This window comes from Pongo pygmaeus, chromosome 19 (genome assembly GCF_028885625.2).
Source record: "Pongo pygmaeus isolate AG05252 chromosome 19, NHGRI_mPonPyg2-v2.0_pri, whole genome shotgun sequence".
NCBI classification, from domain to species: domain Eukaryota; kingdom Metazoa; phylum Chordata; class Mammalia; order Primates; family Hominidae; genus Pongo; species Pongo pygmaeus.
In genome coordinates this window covers 80215856-80232818 of record NC_072392.2, presented here as the reverse complement: position 1 = coordinate 80232818, position 16963 = coordinate 80215856, and the positions used below count along the sequence as shown (strand labels likewise).

The window sequence follows — 16963 nt, the reverse complement described above, 5'->3', positions numbered from 1 at the left end:
GAATATATGAAGAAAGCCTCCAAGAATTCTGTGATTATGTTAAACAACCAAATCTAAGAATAGTCGGTGTACCTGAGGAAGAAGAGAATTCTAAAAGCCTGGAAAACACATTTGGGGGAATAATCAAGGAAAATTTCCCTGGCCTTGCTAGAGATCTAGATATCCAAATACAAGAAGCACAAAGAACACCTGGGAAATTCATAGCAAAACAATCTTTGCCTAGGCACATTGTCATCAGGTTATCCAAAGTTAAGATGAAGGAAAGACTCGTAAGAGCTGTGAGACAGAAGCACCAGGTAACCTGTAAAAGAAAACCTATCTGATTAACAGCAGATTTCTCAGCAGAAACCCTACAAGGTAGAAGGGATTAGGGCCCTATCTTCAGCCTCCTCAAACAAAACAATTATCAGCCAAGACTTTTATATCCAGTGAAACTAAGCATCATATATGAAGGAAAGATACAGTCTTTTTCAGACAAATGAATGCTAAGAGAATTCGTCATTACCAAACCACCACTACAAAAACTGCTAAAAGGAGCTGTAAATCTTGAAACAAATCCTGGAAACACATCAAAACAGAACATTTTTAAGCACAAATTACACAGGACCTATAAAACAAAAATACAAGTTAAAAAGCAAAAACAAAAAACAAAAAACCAAAGTACACAGACAACAAAGAACACAATGAATGTAACCATACCTCACATTTCAATACTAACATTGAATGTCAAAGGCCTAAATGCTCCACTTAAAAGATACAGAACTGCAGAATGGGTAAGAACTCACCAACCAACCATCTGCTGCCTTCAGAAGACTCACCTAACACATAAGGACTCAAATAAACTTAAAGTAAAGGGGTGGAAAAAGGCATTTCATGCAAATGGACACCAAAAGTGAGCAGGGGTAGCTATTCTTATATCAGACAAGCAAACTTTAAAGCAACAGCAGTTAAAAGAGACAAAGAAGGACATTATACAATGGTAAAGGCCTTGTCCAACAGGAAAATATCACAATTCTAAACATATATGTGCCTAACACTGGAGCTCCCAAATTTACAAAACAATTACTAACAGACCTAAGAAATGAGGTGGAGAGCAACACAATAATAGTGGGGGACTTCAATACTCCACTGACAGCACTAGACAGTTCATCAAGATAGAAAGTCAACAAAGAAACAATGGACTTAAACTATACCTTGGAACAAATGGACTTAACAGATGTATGCAGAACATTTCATTCAACAACTGCAGAAGACACATTCTATTCACAGCTCATGGAATTTTCTCCAAGATAGACCATATGATAGGCCATAAAGTGAGCCTCAATAAATTTAAGAAAATTGAAATTATATCAAGCACTCTCTCTGGCCACAATGGAATAAAACTGGAAATCAACTCCAAAAGTGAACTTCAAAACCATGCAAATACATGAAAATTTAAATAACCTGCTCCTGAATGAGCATTGGGTCAAAAATGAAATCAAGATGGAAATTTTAAAATTCTTTGAACTGAATGACCATAATGACACAACCTATCAAAACCTGTGGGATACAGCAAAGGCAGTGCTAAGAGGAAAGTTCATAGCCTTAAACGCCTACATCAAAAAGACTGAAAGAGCACAAACTGACACTCTAAGGTCACACCTCAAGGAACTAGAGAAGCAAGAACAAACCAAACCCAAACCCAGCAGAAGAAAGGAAATAACCAAGATCAGACCAGAACTAAATGAAATTGAAACAAACAAAAAAAAATACAAAAGATAAATGAAACAAAAAGCTGGTTCTTTAAAAAGATAAATAAAATTGATAGACCACTGGTGAGATTAACTAAGAAGAGAGAAAATCCAAATAACCCCACCAAGAAACAAAACAGGAGATATTACAACTGACACCACTGAAATACAAAAGATCATTCAGGGCTACTATGAACACTCTTGCGCACATAAATCAGAAAACCTAGAAGGCATGGATAAATTCCTGGAAAAATACAACTCTCTTAGCTTAAATCAGGAAGAATTAGGTATTGTGAACAGACCAATAACAAGCAGCAAGATTGAAATGGTAATTAAAAATTACCAACAAAAAAAGTCCAGGACCAGATGATTCACAGCAGAATTCTACTAGACATTCAAAGAAGAATTGGTACCAATCCTTCTGACACTATTCCACAAGACAGAGAAAGAAGGAACCCTCCCTAATTCATTCTATGAAGCCAGCATCACTCTAATACCAAAACCAAGAAAGGACATAACCGAAAAAGAAAACTATGGACTGATACCCTTGATCAATGTAGACGCTAAAATCCTTAACAAAATACTAGCTAACCGAATCCAACGACATATCAAAAAGATAATCCACCATGATCAAGTGGGTTTCATACCAGGGACGCAGGGATAGTTTAACATATGCAAGTCAATAAATGTGATACACCACATAAAGAGAATTAAAAACAAAAATAACATGACCATGCAGAAAAAGCATTTGACAAATCCAGCATCTTTTTATGATTAAAACCCTCAGCAAAATAGGCATACAAGGGACATACCTTAATGTAATAAACGCCATCTATGACAAACCCACAGCCGACATAATACTGAATGGCAAAAAGTTGAAAGCATTCCCTCTGAGAACTGGAACAAGACAAGGATGCCCACTCTCACCACTCCTCTTCAACATAGTACTGGAAGTCCTAGCCAGGGTAATATGGCAAGAGAAAGAAAGGCATCCAAACTGGTAAAGAGGAAGTCGAACGGTCACTATTTGCAGATGATATGATTGTTTACCTCAAAAACCCTAAGGACTCCTCTTGAAGGTTCCTAGAACTGATAAAAGAATCAGCAAAGCTTCCAGATACAAGATTACTGTACACAAATCAGTAGTTCTTCTATACACCAACAGTGACCAAGTGGAGAACCAAATCAAGAACTCAACCCCTTTTACAATAGCTGCAAAACAAAAACAAAAACAAAAACAAAAAAAACTTAGGAATATACTGAACCAAGAAGTCAAAAGACCTACTTTTAGTTTTTTAAGGAATCTCCATGTTGTTTTCCATAGTGGTTTTATTAGTTTACACTCCCACCAGCAGCGTAAAAGTGTTCCCTTTTCACCACATCCATGCTGACATCTATTTAATTATGGCCATTCTTGTAGGAGTAAGGTGGTATCTCATTGTAGTTTTAATTTGCATTTCCCTGACAAATAGTGATGTTGTGCATTTTTTTCATATGTTTGTTGGCCATTTGTATATCTTCTTTTGAGAACTCTCTATTCATATCCTTTGCCCACTTTTTGATGGTTTTGTTTTTTTCTTCCTGACTTGAGTTCTTTGTAGATTCTTGATATTAGCCCTTTGTCAGATTTAGAGTTTGTAAATATTTTCTCTCATTCTGTGGGTTGTCTGTTTGCTGATTATTTCTTTTGCTTTGCAGAAACTTTTTAGTTTAATTAAGTCCCATCTATTTATTTCTGTTTTGGTTGCATTTGCTTTTGGGTTCTTGGTCATGAACTCTTTGCCTAAGCCAATGTCTAGAAGAGTTTTCCTAATGTTATATTCTATAATTTTTATGGTTTCAAATCTTCGATTTAAGTCTTTGATCCATCTTGAGTTGATTTTGTATAAGGTGAGTGATGAGGATACAGTTTCGTGTTTCTACATGTGATTTGCCAATTATCCCCACATCATTTGTTGAATAAGATGTCCTTTCTCTACTTCATGCTTTTGTTTGTTTTGTCAAAGATCAGTTGGCTGTATCTGGCTTTAATTCTGGGTTCTCTATTCTGTCCCATTGGTCTACATGCCTATTTTTATACCAGTACCATGCTGTTTTGATAACTATTGCCTTGCAGTATAGTTTGAAGTCAGGTAATGTGATGCTCCAGATTTGTTCTTTTTGCTTAGCCTTGCTTTGGCTATGCAGGCTCTTTTTTAGTTTCATATGAATTTTAGGACTTTTTTCTAGTTCTGTGAAGAATGATCATGGTACTTTGATGGGAATTGCAGTGAATCTGTAGATTGCTTTTGGCAGTACGGTAATTTTCACAGCATTGATTCCACACATCCATGACCATTTGTTTGTGTCACTGATGATCTCTTTCAGCAGTGTTTTGTAGTTTTTCCTTGTAGAGATCTTTCACCTCCTTGGTTCAGTATACTCCTAAGTATTTATTTATTTATTTTTTGTAGCTGTTGTGAAGGGGATTGAGTTCTTGTTTTGAGTTTTGTAGCTGTTGTGAAGGGGATTGAGTTCAATTCTCAGCTTGGTCATTGTTGGTGTATAGCAGTGCTACTAATTTGTGTACACTGATTTTGTATCCTGAAACTCTACTGAATTCATTTATCAGATCTAGGATCTTTTTGGATGAATCTTGAGGGTTTTCTGGGTATACAATCATATCATCGATGAAAAGTGACAGTTTTCCTTTCTCTTTACTGATTTGGATGCCCTTTATTTTTTTCTCTTGTCTGATTGCTCTGGATCACAACAGACAGCAATTTTTAAACTGTGATATTTGACAAAGTTTTGACATTTGTAAACACAAATAAACAATAATCACAATAAAATAATGAACATACTTATCACACCCAAAAGGATTTTATATCATTTTGTCATATTTGTTTTGCTATCGTCTAAGAAATTGAGTAATTTTTAAAGTAAAAACTCCAAGAGAAAAGGAAATATGGAACAGGTGGCTGAAATAGAAAGTACTAGTAAAATGGTAGATTTAAACCCAAATACTTTAGTAATCTCATAAGTGTAAGTTAACTACATGGTTTAATTAAAAGACATATTACTAATTAATTAATGGGAGTGAAGGAATAAATCATCCCTGCTGAAGAATTTCAAATAATTTTAAAATGTAGGAGGAATGAGGGAAGTAGAAAATCAACATTAGAACAACACAGTAATAATTGCTACAGGCTAGCAATTCATCTGCCAATGAATGCTAAAATTAGTGGGAGAAACTTAGAGGAGAAACAGAATACTTGCACAGTCTCAAAGTATCTCCTCCAAAATATTTATTAATTACTGTGGTTATTTTAACACACATCCACAAATTCTTTGATACTCCTCCCTCCAGAAGAATAGCTTAATTTTCTTCTTCTTGAGCATGGGGCTAAACTTTAAGACTTGCATCTAACAAAAACTGTGAAAAAAGGAAAAACAGTCACTTTACGATGAAAAAATATGGCAGACACCACTTCAAGTGATCAAGGTTAATATCACCAGTAACAAATCATGTTAATATAATGCATTATATGTTGCAATAAAAAGGGCACTTTACCTTTGGGGTATTCGTCCCAAAAGCCCATAACCCCAGGCTAATCATGAGATAAACCCAAACTAAGGGTTTATACAAAATATCTGACCAATACTCTTCCAAAGTGTCATGCTCACTAAATAGAAGGAAAGACTGAGAAACTGTCATAGACTAGATAGAGAAGGCTAATAAGACATGACAGCTAAATGCAACATGGTATCCCAGACTAGATCCTGGGACATTAAAGCACATTAGTGAAAACGAGTGAAATCCAAATATATTCTGTAGTTTAATGAATGGTACTGTCCCCATATTTATATCTTTGTTTTAATAAATGTTACATGGTTACGTATGATGCTAACATTAGGGGAAGCTGGGTAGGGTACACAGGAACTCTGTACTATCTTTAAAACTCTTCTGTAAATGTAAACATTTCAAATAAAACATTTTTTAAGACACTAACAGGCTGGCAAAGCCATGTACTATTCATGAGATACATCTAAAATATAAGGATACAGAAAGAAGGAAAGTAAAATGACAAAAAAGATATGTTATCCCTAAAAAAAAAAGATAGCCAATGTTGCTATACTAATATCAAGGTAGATGTTAAGAAAAAAGCATTATTAAAAACAAATATGAATACTTTATAATGAAATGTTCTATTAATTTGGATGATATATCTGTTTTTTTGAGACAGGGTCTCACTTTGTCACCCAGGCTGGAATGAAGTGGTACAAACACAGCTCACTGCAGCCTCAACCTCCTAGGCTCAAGCAATTCTTGCCTCAACCCCCCAAGTACTTGAGACTACAGGCTCATGCTATCACACCGAGCTAATTTATTTATTTATTTTTTATTTTTGAGATGGAGTCTCGCTCAGTCGCCCATACTGGAGTGCAGTGGTGCGATCTCAGCTCACTGCAAGCTCCACCTCCTGGGTTCATACCATTCTCCTGCCTCAGCCTCCCAAGTAGCTGGGTCTACAGGTGCCCGCCACCATGCCTGGCTAATTTTTTGTATTTTTAGTAGAGATGGGGTTTAACTGTGTTAGCCAGGATGGTCTTGATCTCCTAACCTCGTGATCCACCTGCCTCGGCCTCCCAGAGTGCTGGGATTACAGGCATGAGCCACCGCACCTGGCCCACACTGAGCTAATTTTTGTAGTTTTTGTAGAGACACGGTTTCACCATCATGCCCAGGCTGGTCTCAAACTCTTGAGCTCAAGTGATCCGCCTGCCTCAGCCTTCCAAAGTGCCGAGATTACCGGCATGAAACACAATGCCCAGCCTTAATTCTAAGTCAGTATGTTAACAACATGGGCTAAAACTATAGACAGCAAACACTGACAGAATTAAAAAGAGAAGTAGACAAACACATAATCATTGTATAAAATTGTAGAAGATTTTAGAACAACTGTTTCAGTAACTATTGAACAAAGAAATAAAACATCAGTAAGAATACAAAAAAATTTGAATTTGACAATAAATCTGATCTAATATGTAGAACACTCTCACCCAACCCAACTGCAGACTATATATTCTTCTCAATCACATAAAATATTTACTAAAATTATCATAGTCAATAAATCAAGCCTCAACAAACTTCAAAAGACTAACATCAGAGTATGTTCATTGACCGCAATGCAATTAAACTAGAAATTAATAATGTAATGACTACAAAACCTCAAATTTTTGGAAATTAAGAAACATACCTCTAAAACCATGAGTTTAAGAAGAAACAACAACAGAAATCAGAAAAATTTTGACCTGAACAATAATTAAAATACTATATATCAAAACTTGTAGGATGTAGTTAAATGAGTATTTTGAGGAAAATTTGCTGTGAGATATGTATTACAAACAAAAAAAATCCTTAAAACTATTGAGCTAAATATTCATCACTAGAAATTGGGATATATTCACCCTAGGGAAGATGACTGAAAAAAGGAAAAAAAAGTTAAAAAAAAAAAACAAAGAAATAATAAATGTTAGGATATAGGCGGAAGGAGATTAAAAAAGGGGTTGGTTAATGGGTACAAAATACAGTTAGAAGGAATAAGATCTGGTGTTCAGTAGCACAATACAGTGACTATAGTTAATAATTTATTTTATATTTCAAAATAACAAAGAGTGAAATTGGAATGTTTCTAACACAAAGAACTCATAATGCTTGAGGTGACAGATAACCCAACTATCCTGATTTGATCATTATATATTGTATACTTGTATCAAAATATCACACATACCCCATAAATGTGTATAACAATTATTTATCCATAAAAGTTAAAAATAAAAGAATTGTAATAAGTTAGCATATAGTAATCACTTATCAGCCTTTTGGCTAAGATCAAGTGTAGACATTACAGTAAAGATAAAAGCAAAAATAATAAAGAGGAAATAAATTTTTAAAAGGGTCAATCAAGATAAAGGTTGAATTTTTTAAAAGATTAATAAAATTGAAAACTGTGGAGTTCAATCGAGGGCAAAAAAAAAGTTACAATCCACTAATTTTGAGAATTAAAATGAGGATAGCATTACAGCTATGTCAGATGTCAAAAAGAGAACAACTTTATTCAATACATTTGAAAAGGCAGATCTAATGAACAAATTCCTCTAAACACATAGCTTGCCAAAACTAACAAGAAAATAGAGGAAGATGGCCGAATAGGAACAGCTCCGGTCTACAGCTCCCAGCGTGAGCAACACAGAAGACGGGTGATTTCTGCATTTCCATCTGAGCTTTGAAGAGAGCAGTGGTTTTCCCAGCACACAGCTGGAGATCTGAGAATGGGCAGACTGCCTCCTCAAGTGGGTCCCTGACCCCTGACCACAGAGCAGCCTAACTGGGAGGCATCCCCCAGTACGGGCAGACTGACACCTCACACGGCCGGGTACTCCTCTGAGAGAAAAATTCCAGAGGAACGATCAGACAGCAGCATTTGTGGTTCTCAAAAATCCGCTGTTCTGCAGCCACCGCTGCTGATACCCAGGCAACAGGATCTGGAGTGGACCTCTAGCAAACTCCAACAGACCTGCAGCTGAGGGTCCTGTCTGTTAGAAGGAAAAGTAACAAACAGAAAGGACATCCACACCAAAAACCCATCTGTACATCACCATCATCAAAGACGAAAAGTAGATAAAACCACAAAGATGGGGAAAAAACAGAGCAGAAAAACTGGAAACTCTAAAAAGCAGAGCGCCTCTCCTCCTCCAAAGGAATGCAGTTCCTCACCAGCAACGGAACAAAGCTGGACGGAGAACGACTTTGACAAGTTGAGAGAAGAAGGCTTCAGACGATCAAACTACTCTGAGCTACAGGACGAAATTCAAACCAAAGGCAAAGAAGTTAAAAACTTTGAAAAAAATTTAGACAAATGTATAACTAGAATAACCAATACAGAGAAGTGCTTAAAGGAGCTGATGGAGCTAAAAGCCAAGGCTTGAGAACTACGTGAAGAATGCAGAAGCCTCAGGAGCTGATGCGATCAACTGGAAGAAACGGTATCAGTGATGGAAGATGAAATGAATGAAATGAAGCGAGAAGGGAAGTTTAGAGAAAAAAGAATAAAAAGAAATGAACAAAGCCTCCAAGAAATATGGGACTATGTGAAACGACCAAATCTACATCTGATTGGTGTACCTGAAAGTGACAGGGAGAATGGAACCAAGTTGGAAAACACTCTGCAGGATATTATCCAGGAGAACTTCCCCAATCTAGCAAGGCAGGCCAACATTCAGATTCAGGAAATACAGAGAACGCCACAGAGAAGACCAACTCCAAGACACATAATTGTCAGATTCACCAAAGTTGAAATGAAGGAAAAAATGTTAAGGGCAGCCAGAGAGAAAGGTCGGGTTACCCACAAAGGGAAGCCCATCAGACTAACAGTGGATCTCTCGGCAGAAACTCTACAAGCCAGAAGACAGTGGGGGCCAATATTCAACATTCTTAAAGAAAAGAATTTTCTTTTCCAGCCAAACTAAGCTTCATAAGTGAAGGAGAAATAAAATACTTTACAAACAAGCAAATGCTGAGAGATTTTGTCACCACCAGGCCTGCCCTAAAAGAGCTCCTGAACGAAGCACTAAACATGGAAAGGAACAACCAGTACCAGCCACTGCAAAATCATGCCAAATTGTAAAGACCATCGAGGCTAGGAAGAAACTGCATCAACTAACGAGCAAAATAACTAGCTAACATCAAAATGACAGGACCAAATTCACACATAACAATATTAACTTTGAATGTAAATGGACTAAATGCTCCAATTAAAAGACACAGACTGGCAAATGGGAAAAAGAGTCAAGACCCACCAGTGCGCTGTATTCAGGAAACCCATCGCACGTGCAGAGACACACATAGGCTCAAAATAAAAGGATGGAGGAAGATCTACCAAGCAAATGGAAAACAAAAAAAGGCAGGGGTTGCAATCCTAGTCTCTGATAAAACAGACTTTAAACCAACAAAGATCAAAAGAGACAAAGGCCATTACATAATGGTAAAGGGATCAATTCAACAAGAAGAGCTAACTTTCCTAAATATATATGCACCCAATACAGGAGCACCCAGATTCATAAAGCAAGACCTGAGTGACCTACGAAGAGACTTAGACTCCCACACAATAATAATGGGAGACTTTAACACCCCACTGTTAACATTAGACAGATCAATGAGACAGAAAGTTAACAAGGATACCCAGGAATTGAACTCAGCTCTGCACCAAGCGGACCTAATAGACATCTACAGAACTCTCCACCCCAAATCAACAGAATATACATTTTTTTCAGCACCACACCACATCTATTCCAAAATTGACCACATACTTGGAAGTAAAGCTCTCCTCAGAAAATGTAAAAGAACAGAAATTATAACAAACTGTCTCTCAGACCACAGTGCAATCACACTAGAACTCAGGATTAAGAAACTCACTCAAAACCGCTCAACTACATGGAAACTGAACAACCTGCTCCTGAATGACTACTGGGTACATAACGAAATGAAGGCAGAAATAAAGATGTTCTTTGAAACCAACGAGAACCAAGACACAACATACCAGAATCTCTGGGACACATTCAAAGCAGTGTGTAGAGGGAAATTTATAGCACTAAATGCCCACAAGAGAAAGCAGGAAAGATCCAAAATTGACACCTTAACATCACAATTAAAAGAACTAGAAAAGGAAGAGCAAACATATTCAAAAGCCAGCAGAACGCAAGAAATAACTAAAATCAGAGCAGAATTGAAGGAAATAGAGACACAAAAAACCCTTCAAAAAATTAATAAACCCTGGAGCTGGTTTTTTGAAAGGATCAACAAAACTGATAGACCGCTAGCGAGACTAATAAAGAAGAAAAGAGAGAAGAATCAAATAGACGCAATAAAAAATGATAAAGGGGATGTCACCACCGATCCCACAGAAATACAAACTACCATCAGAGAATACTACAAACACCTCTACGCAAATAAACTAGAAAATCTAGAAGAAATGGATAAATTCCTCGACACATACACCCTCCCAAGACTAAACCAGGAAGAAGTTGAATCTCTGAAAAGACCAATAACAGGCTCTGAAATTGTGGCACTAATCAATAGTTTACCAACCAAAAAGAGTCCAGGACCAGATGGATTCACAGCCGAATTCTACCAGAGGTACAAGGAGGAACTGGTACCATTCCTTCTGAAACTATTCCAATCAATAGAAAAAGAGGGAATCCTCCCTAACTCATTTTATGCGGCCAGCATCATCCTGATACCAAAGCCGGGCAGAGACACAACTAAAAAAGAGAATTTTAGACCAATATCCCTGATGAACATTGATGCAAAAATCCTCAATAAAATACTGGCAAACCAAATCCAGCAGCACATCAAAAAGCTTATCCACCATGATCAAGTGGGCTTCATCCCTGGGATGCAACGCTGGTTCAATATACGCAAATCAATAAATGTAATCCAGCATATAAACAGAACCAAAGACAAAAACCACATGATTATCTCAATAGATGCAGAAAAGGCCTTTGACAAAATTCAACAATGCTTCCTGCTAAAAACTCTCAATAAATTAGGTATTGATGGGACGTATCTCAAAATAATAAGAGCTATCTATGACAAACCCACAGCCAATATCATACTGAATGGGAAAAACTGGAAGCATTCCCTTTGAAAACTGGCACAAGACAGGGATGCCCTCTCTCAACACTCCTATTCAACATAGTGTTGGAAGTTCTGGCCAGGGCAATTAGGCAGGAGAAGGAAATCAAGGGTATTCAATTAGGAAAAGAGGAAGTCAAATTGTCCCTGTTTGCAGATGACATGATTGTATATCTAGAAAACCCCATTGTCTCAGCCCAAAATCTCCTTAAGCTGATAAGCAACTTCAGCAAAGTCTCAGGATGCAAAATCAATGTGCAAAAATCACAAGCATTCTTATACACCAATAACAGAGAAACAGAGAGCCAAATCATGAGTGAACTCCCATTCCCAATTGTTTCAAAGAGAATAAAATACCTAGGAATCCAACTTACAAGGGATGTGAAGGACCTCTTCAAGGAGAACTACAAACCACTGCTCAAGGAAATAAAAGAGGATACAAACAAATGGAAGAACATTCCATGCTCATGGGTAGGAAGAATCAATATCGTGAAAATGGCCATACTGCCCAAGGTAATTTATAGATTCAATGCCATCCCCATCAAGCTACCAATGACTTTCTTCACAGAATTGGAAAAAACTACTTTAAAGTTCATATGGAACCAAAAAAGAGCCCGCATCGCCAAGTCAATCCTAAGCCAAAAGAACAAAGCTGGAGGCATCACACTACCTGACTTCAAATTATACTACAAGGCTACAGTAACCAAAACAGCATGGTACTGGTACCAAAACAGAGATATAGATCAATGGAACAGAACAGAGCCCCCTGAAATAATGCCACATACCTACAACTACCTGATCTTTGACAAACCTGAGAAAAAGAAGCAATGGGGAAAGGATTCCCTATTTAATAAATGGTGCTGAGAAAACTGGATAGCCATATGTAGAAAGCTGAAATTGGATCCCTTCCTTACACCTTATACAAAAATTAATTCAACATGGATTAAAGACTTAAATGTTAGTCCTAAAACCATAAAAACCCTAGAAGAAAACCTAGGCATTACCATTCAGGACATAGGCATGGGCAAGGACTTCATAACTAAAACACCAAAAGCAATGGCAACAAAAGCCAAAATTGACAAATGGGATCTAATTAAACTCAAGAGCTTCTGCACAGCAAAAGAAACTACCATCAGAGTGAACAGGCAACCTATAAAATGGGAGAAAATTTTCACAACCTACTCATCTGACAAAGGGCTAATATCCAAAATCTACAATGAACTCCAACAAATTTACAAGAAAAAAACAAACAACCCCATCAAAAAGTGGGCGAAGGACATGAGCAGACACTTCTCAAAAGAAGACACTTATGCAGCCAAAAAACAAAGGAAAAAATGCTCACCATCACTGGCCATCAGAGAAATGCAAATCAAAACCACAATGAGATACCATCTCACACCAGTTAGAATGGCAATCATTAAGAAGTCAGGAAACAACAGGTGCTGGAGAGGATGTGGAGAAATAGGAACAGTTTTACACTGTTGGTGGGACTGTAAACTAGTTCAACCATTGTGGAAGTCAGTGTGGCGATTCCTCGGGGAGCTCAAACTAGAAATACCATTTGACCCAGCCATCCCATTACTGGGTATATACCCAAAAGACTATAAATCATGCTCCTATAAAGACACATGCACAGGTATGTTTATTGCGGCACTATTCACAATAGCAAAGACTTGGAACCAACCCAAATGTCCAACAATGATAGACTGGATAAAGAAAATGTGGCACATATACACCATGGAATACTATGCAGCCATAAAAAATGATGAGTTCATGTCCTTTGTAGGGACATGGATGAAATTGGAAATCATCATTCTCAGTAAACTATCACAAGGACAAAAAACCAAATACCACATGTTCTCACTCATAGGTGGGAATTGAACAATGAGAACACATGGACACAGGAAGGGGAACATCACACTCTGGGGACTCTTGTGGGGTGGGGGGAGGGGGGAGGGATAGCATTAGGAGATATACCTAATGCTAGATGACGAGTAAATGGGTGCAGCACACCAGCATGACACATGTATACATATGTAACTAACCTGCACATTGTGCACATGTACCCTAAAACTTAAAGTATAATAATAAAAAAAAGAAGTATTTCCTAATTAGCACATATAAATCTACCTCATTTTAAGAAAAATTGCTTAGCATTTCATCTAAGTAATGCATCTCAGTATGTTTTACCAACTTCTCACTGATGGTCATTAATTTCTTCCTGTACTTATGCCTCTAATACATAGATAGAAAGATAGAAATAAAGCAAGATAGACAGACATAGATAGATATAGATATAGATATATAAATATGTAAATATACATCTAAATATGTATATATATATACACACACACACACACACACACACGGTTGTCTGAAGGAAGGGTGACTTCTAATGAGTAGAATTTTTACTGGGTCAAAGATTTTTATTTTTAATTTTGATGTATATTACCAAATCTTCCAAAGTGATTGTCATAATTTTTGCTTATAATAACAGTGCCTCAAGGTGTCTACTTTTCTTTAATTACATTCACAAAATAAACCTTTGCTAAGATTAAAAAAAAAAAAAGAAAATAGAATACCTTGTTAATCCTATTCATTTACAGACATTAAATAAATAATCCAAAGCCTTTCACAAAAAGAACTCTTGGCCCACATGGCTTCACCTATGAATTCTACTCAACATTCAAGGAAGAAAAAAGCCTCTTTTAAAAAACAAAAAAAAAATTCTCCCCAACTCATTTTAAGAACCATAATGGATAATATTCAGCTATACCTGTCATTAAAATAGTAAAATTATTTTTTATATTTATAAATATCTGCTGCCCTGAGCCACCACTATGTGCAACACCCCCTGGTATCCCTGGATATCACCATAATTTACCTTCCAAAAACCAAAAGGGCCTCCAGGACCCTGTTTTACTCTATGGATGGCATTCTGATTGACCACTGCCCATGTCAGTCAGTTCACAAAATAATCTCACCTCCTAGGTACCATCAGTGGACTCACACAGGGATAAGATGAGCTCTGACTTCCCCATTTGTTTGGCCCCATGAAGCTCAGGGTTGGCACACCTGTAGGGGCAGTACCAGTGTCCAGGAGTCATCCCACCTCAGCTTCCACAGGATACCCTCCATCCCTGCGTGTCCTATCCACAGACCTTCCACCACTCTGGTAGAGGATGGTCCTTATAAGATAGACGCATTGAACTACTAACCATGTTCAGGTACATGTCTTAACATTACAGTAAGCATAGCATTAGCTGTATGAAGGTCCTTGTCCATCAATAATGTCTTGAGGTCAGAGACATCAACTAGATCATTCTGGAGAATTTGGGTAGTAGCTAAGAGTATCTGTGTAGCTGCAAAAGGAGAGCAAAAGCAAATGTTTCAACAGCAGAAATAGAGCATATGTTTTTAGTTATCACTTAATAGCCTCAGGTTGCATAAGATATGAAGATCTGATTCTAGAATTTTACATGGAACTATTTGTATAGTTTTAAAAACCAGAGTGTATTATAATAGCTAACAGTCACAGGGCACTTGCTAAGTGCTAGACACTGTTTTAAGCAATCTCACTTTACCAAATTACAAATGTCCTTATAATAATCCCAAAACAGGCATTTTCATCCCTGATTTTTAGATGAAAACATTGAGGTTAGCAAGATTAAGTGATTTACTAAATAATACATTGGCAGCAAGTGGTAGGGACAGGATTTAAGTACAGACCCTATAGTTCCAAAGCCCATCCTCTTAACCACTGTGCCTTTCAAGTAGAAACATATAGGTAGTCAACCTTTATCCCTTGAGCCACATATTACTTCACATGTGGCCCTGAAATCATTGTGAAGCATTACTAATAAGCTTTAAATCAAAATTATCTTTCATTATTTAACTTAAAGTTATGTTACCTTAAAATGATTAAACTGATGAATAACCTATACATATAATTTTTTTCTAAGAAATTCACTGGATATTAATATTGTGAAAAATAATTACTTCAGCCCTTTGTTGACATGGGTAGCTTCTTCTTCCAGTTCTTAGTCAAACTGGCCCCAGTTGAGAATGTTGTATAAATAAAATAATTTATAGGTGAAACAGAAGGTATAGCTTGCTGGATGTAAGAGGACAAACCACGCTCCAATGTGATCCAACAATAATACTATCTTCCATTTATAAGGCAACTACCTTATATCTATCTATTTTGTTTCTAAACAAAATTTTTTTATCTGAAATATCTGAATGTAAATAGCCAACAAAATGTCCCCTCACCATTAACTATATTATTGTGCTTTTTCTCCAATGAGAACATTCTCTTACATAATAACAATATAATCATAAAAATTAGGAAATTATTACATTGATATAATGTAATAATGTCATCTAATTCTCACACCCACTCACATTCTGCTATTTGTCCTGGTAATACCATTTTTAGCAAAATGATACATATTTTGTGAATGCTATAAAGAAGGCACCAAGATTAACTTTTTAATAAATGAATATTCAATTGAAATAACGTCATTTATTTAAAAGGCCATCCTTTCCTTGCTCCATTGAAGTGGTACCTTTGTTGTAAAGGAGATGGGCATATTATGTGTAGATCTCTTTCTGGACTCTGTATTCTACTCTATTGGTTTTTGTATCAATACCACACTGTCTTAATTACGGTAACTTTGTTATGATAACATGATAAGCACTATGTTAGAGACTTAACATTTAATACCTGGCCAAATAATCAAAGACGATAAAGGTAAAATATGGATATTGGGAAGCATTCAAAGACTCAAAAATTATATCTCCCATGCTGTTTTACTTTGGAACCTAATGCAAAATGTGCTTCAGTAAAATAAACGAGTAAATCATGACAGGGATTCAGGAAACATGTGAGCCATAGAACACTACTAAAGAGAAATCCTGGGATGACAGCTGTTTAGCGGGTGTAGGGGAGAAACAATCCAAATCAGAGCATCTAAAGTACATAAAACTGTGTTTGAGTATTTTGAAAATGTTAATATTCAAACATGTTTTATTATGATTTCAAAAATCATACTCAATGTTTGACTAACATTTCAAACATGGCTGTGTCAGAAATGTTAAAAGTCCGAGAAGTGAAATTACCTATGCAACATCATACAACCGATCGTAGGAAAAAAAAAATCCAGGTACCTAAAATATGACTACAATGTTGTTTTTCATATACACACACCACCAATTTGCAACCCTTTTTTAAAGCTTTTAAACATTTTTTTTATTTCTAAACAATCTCAAATTCTCAGAAAAGTTGCGAGTACCATACAAAAATTTTTTGTCTGAAACACGGGAAAAAGTAATAGGTCTATTGGAAAACATGTAAGTTTTTTTAAAAGATAATTGTTAATTCCAGAAGAAAGGAGAGGGGAGAGATTGCACATGCAAAGAGACATGGAGGTAATGGGATGACTACTGACTCATCAATGAGCTAATTTGGATAGTCATAATACTACTAATTAAACACTGACTACTGATTTAACCAAAACCTGTGATATAATTACATTTTCACACACTTGAGTCTATA

At 36.5% G+C, this 16963-nt stretch overlaps 1 protein-coding gene across 1 annotated transcript in view; it reads right to left on the bottom strand.

The window, feature by feature from the left end:
• The window catches only part of LOC129017919 (EF-hand calcium-binding domain-containing protein 3), a 535384-nt gene that overhangs the window by 419152 nt on the left and 99269 nt on the right, over positions 1–16963 (bottom strand). The window contains exon 25 of the mRNA XM_054458898.1: positions 14625–14768. Within this exon, the coding sequence (XP_054314873.1) occupies positions 14625–14768 (144 nt within the window). The remainder of the gene's footprint in view (positions 1–14624; positions 14769–16963) is intronic.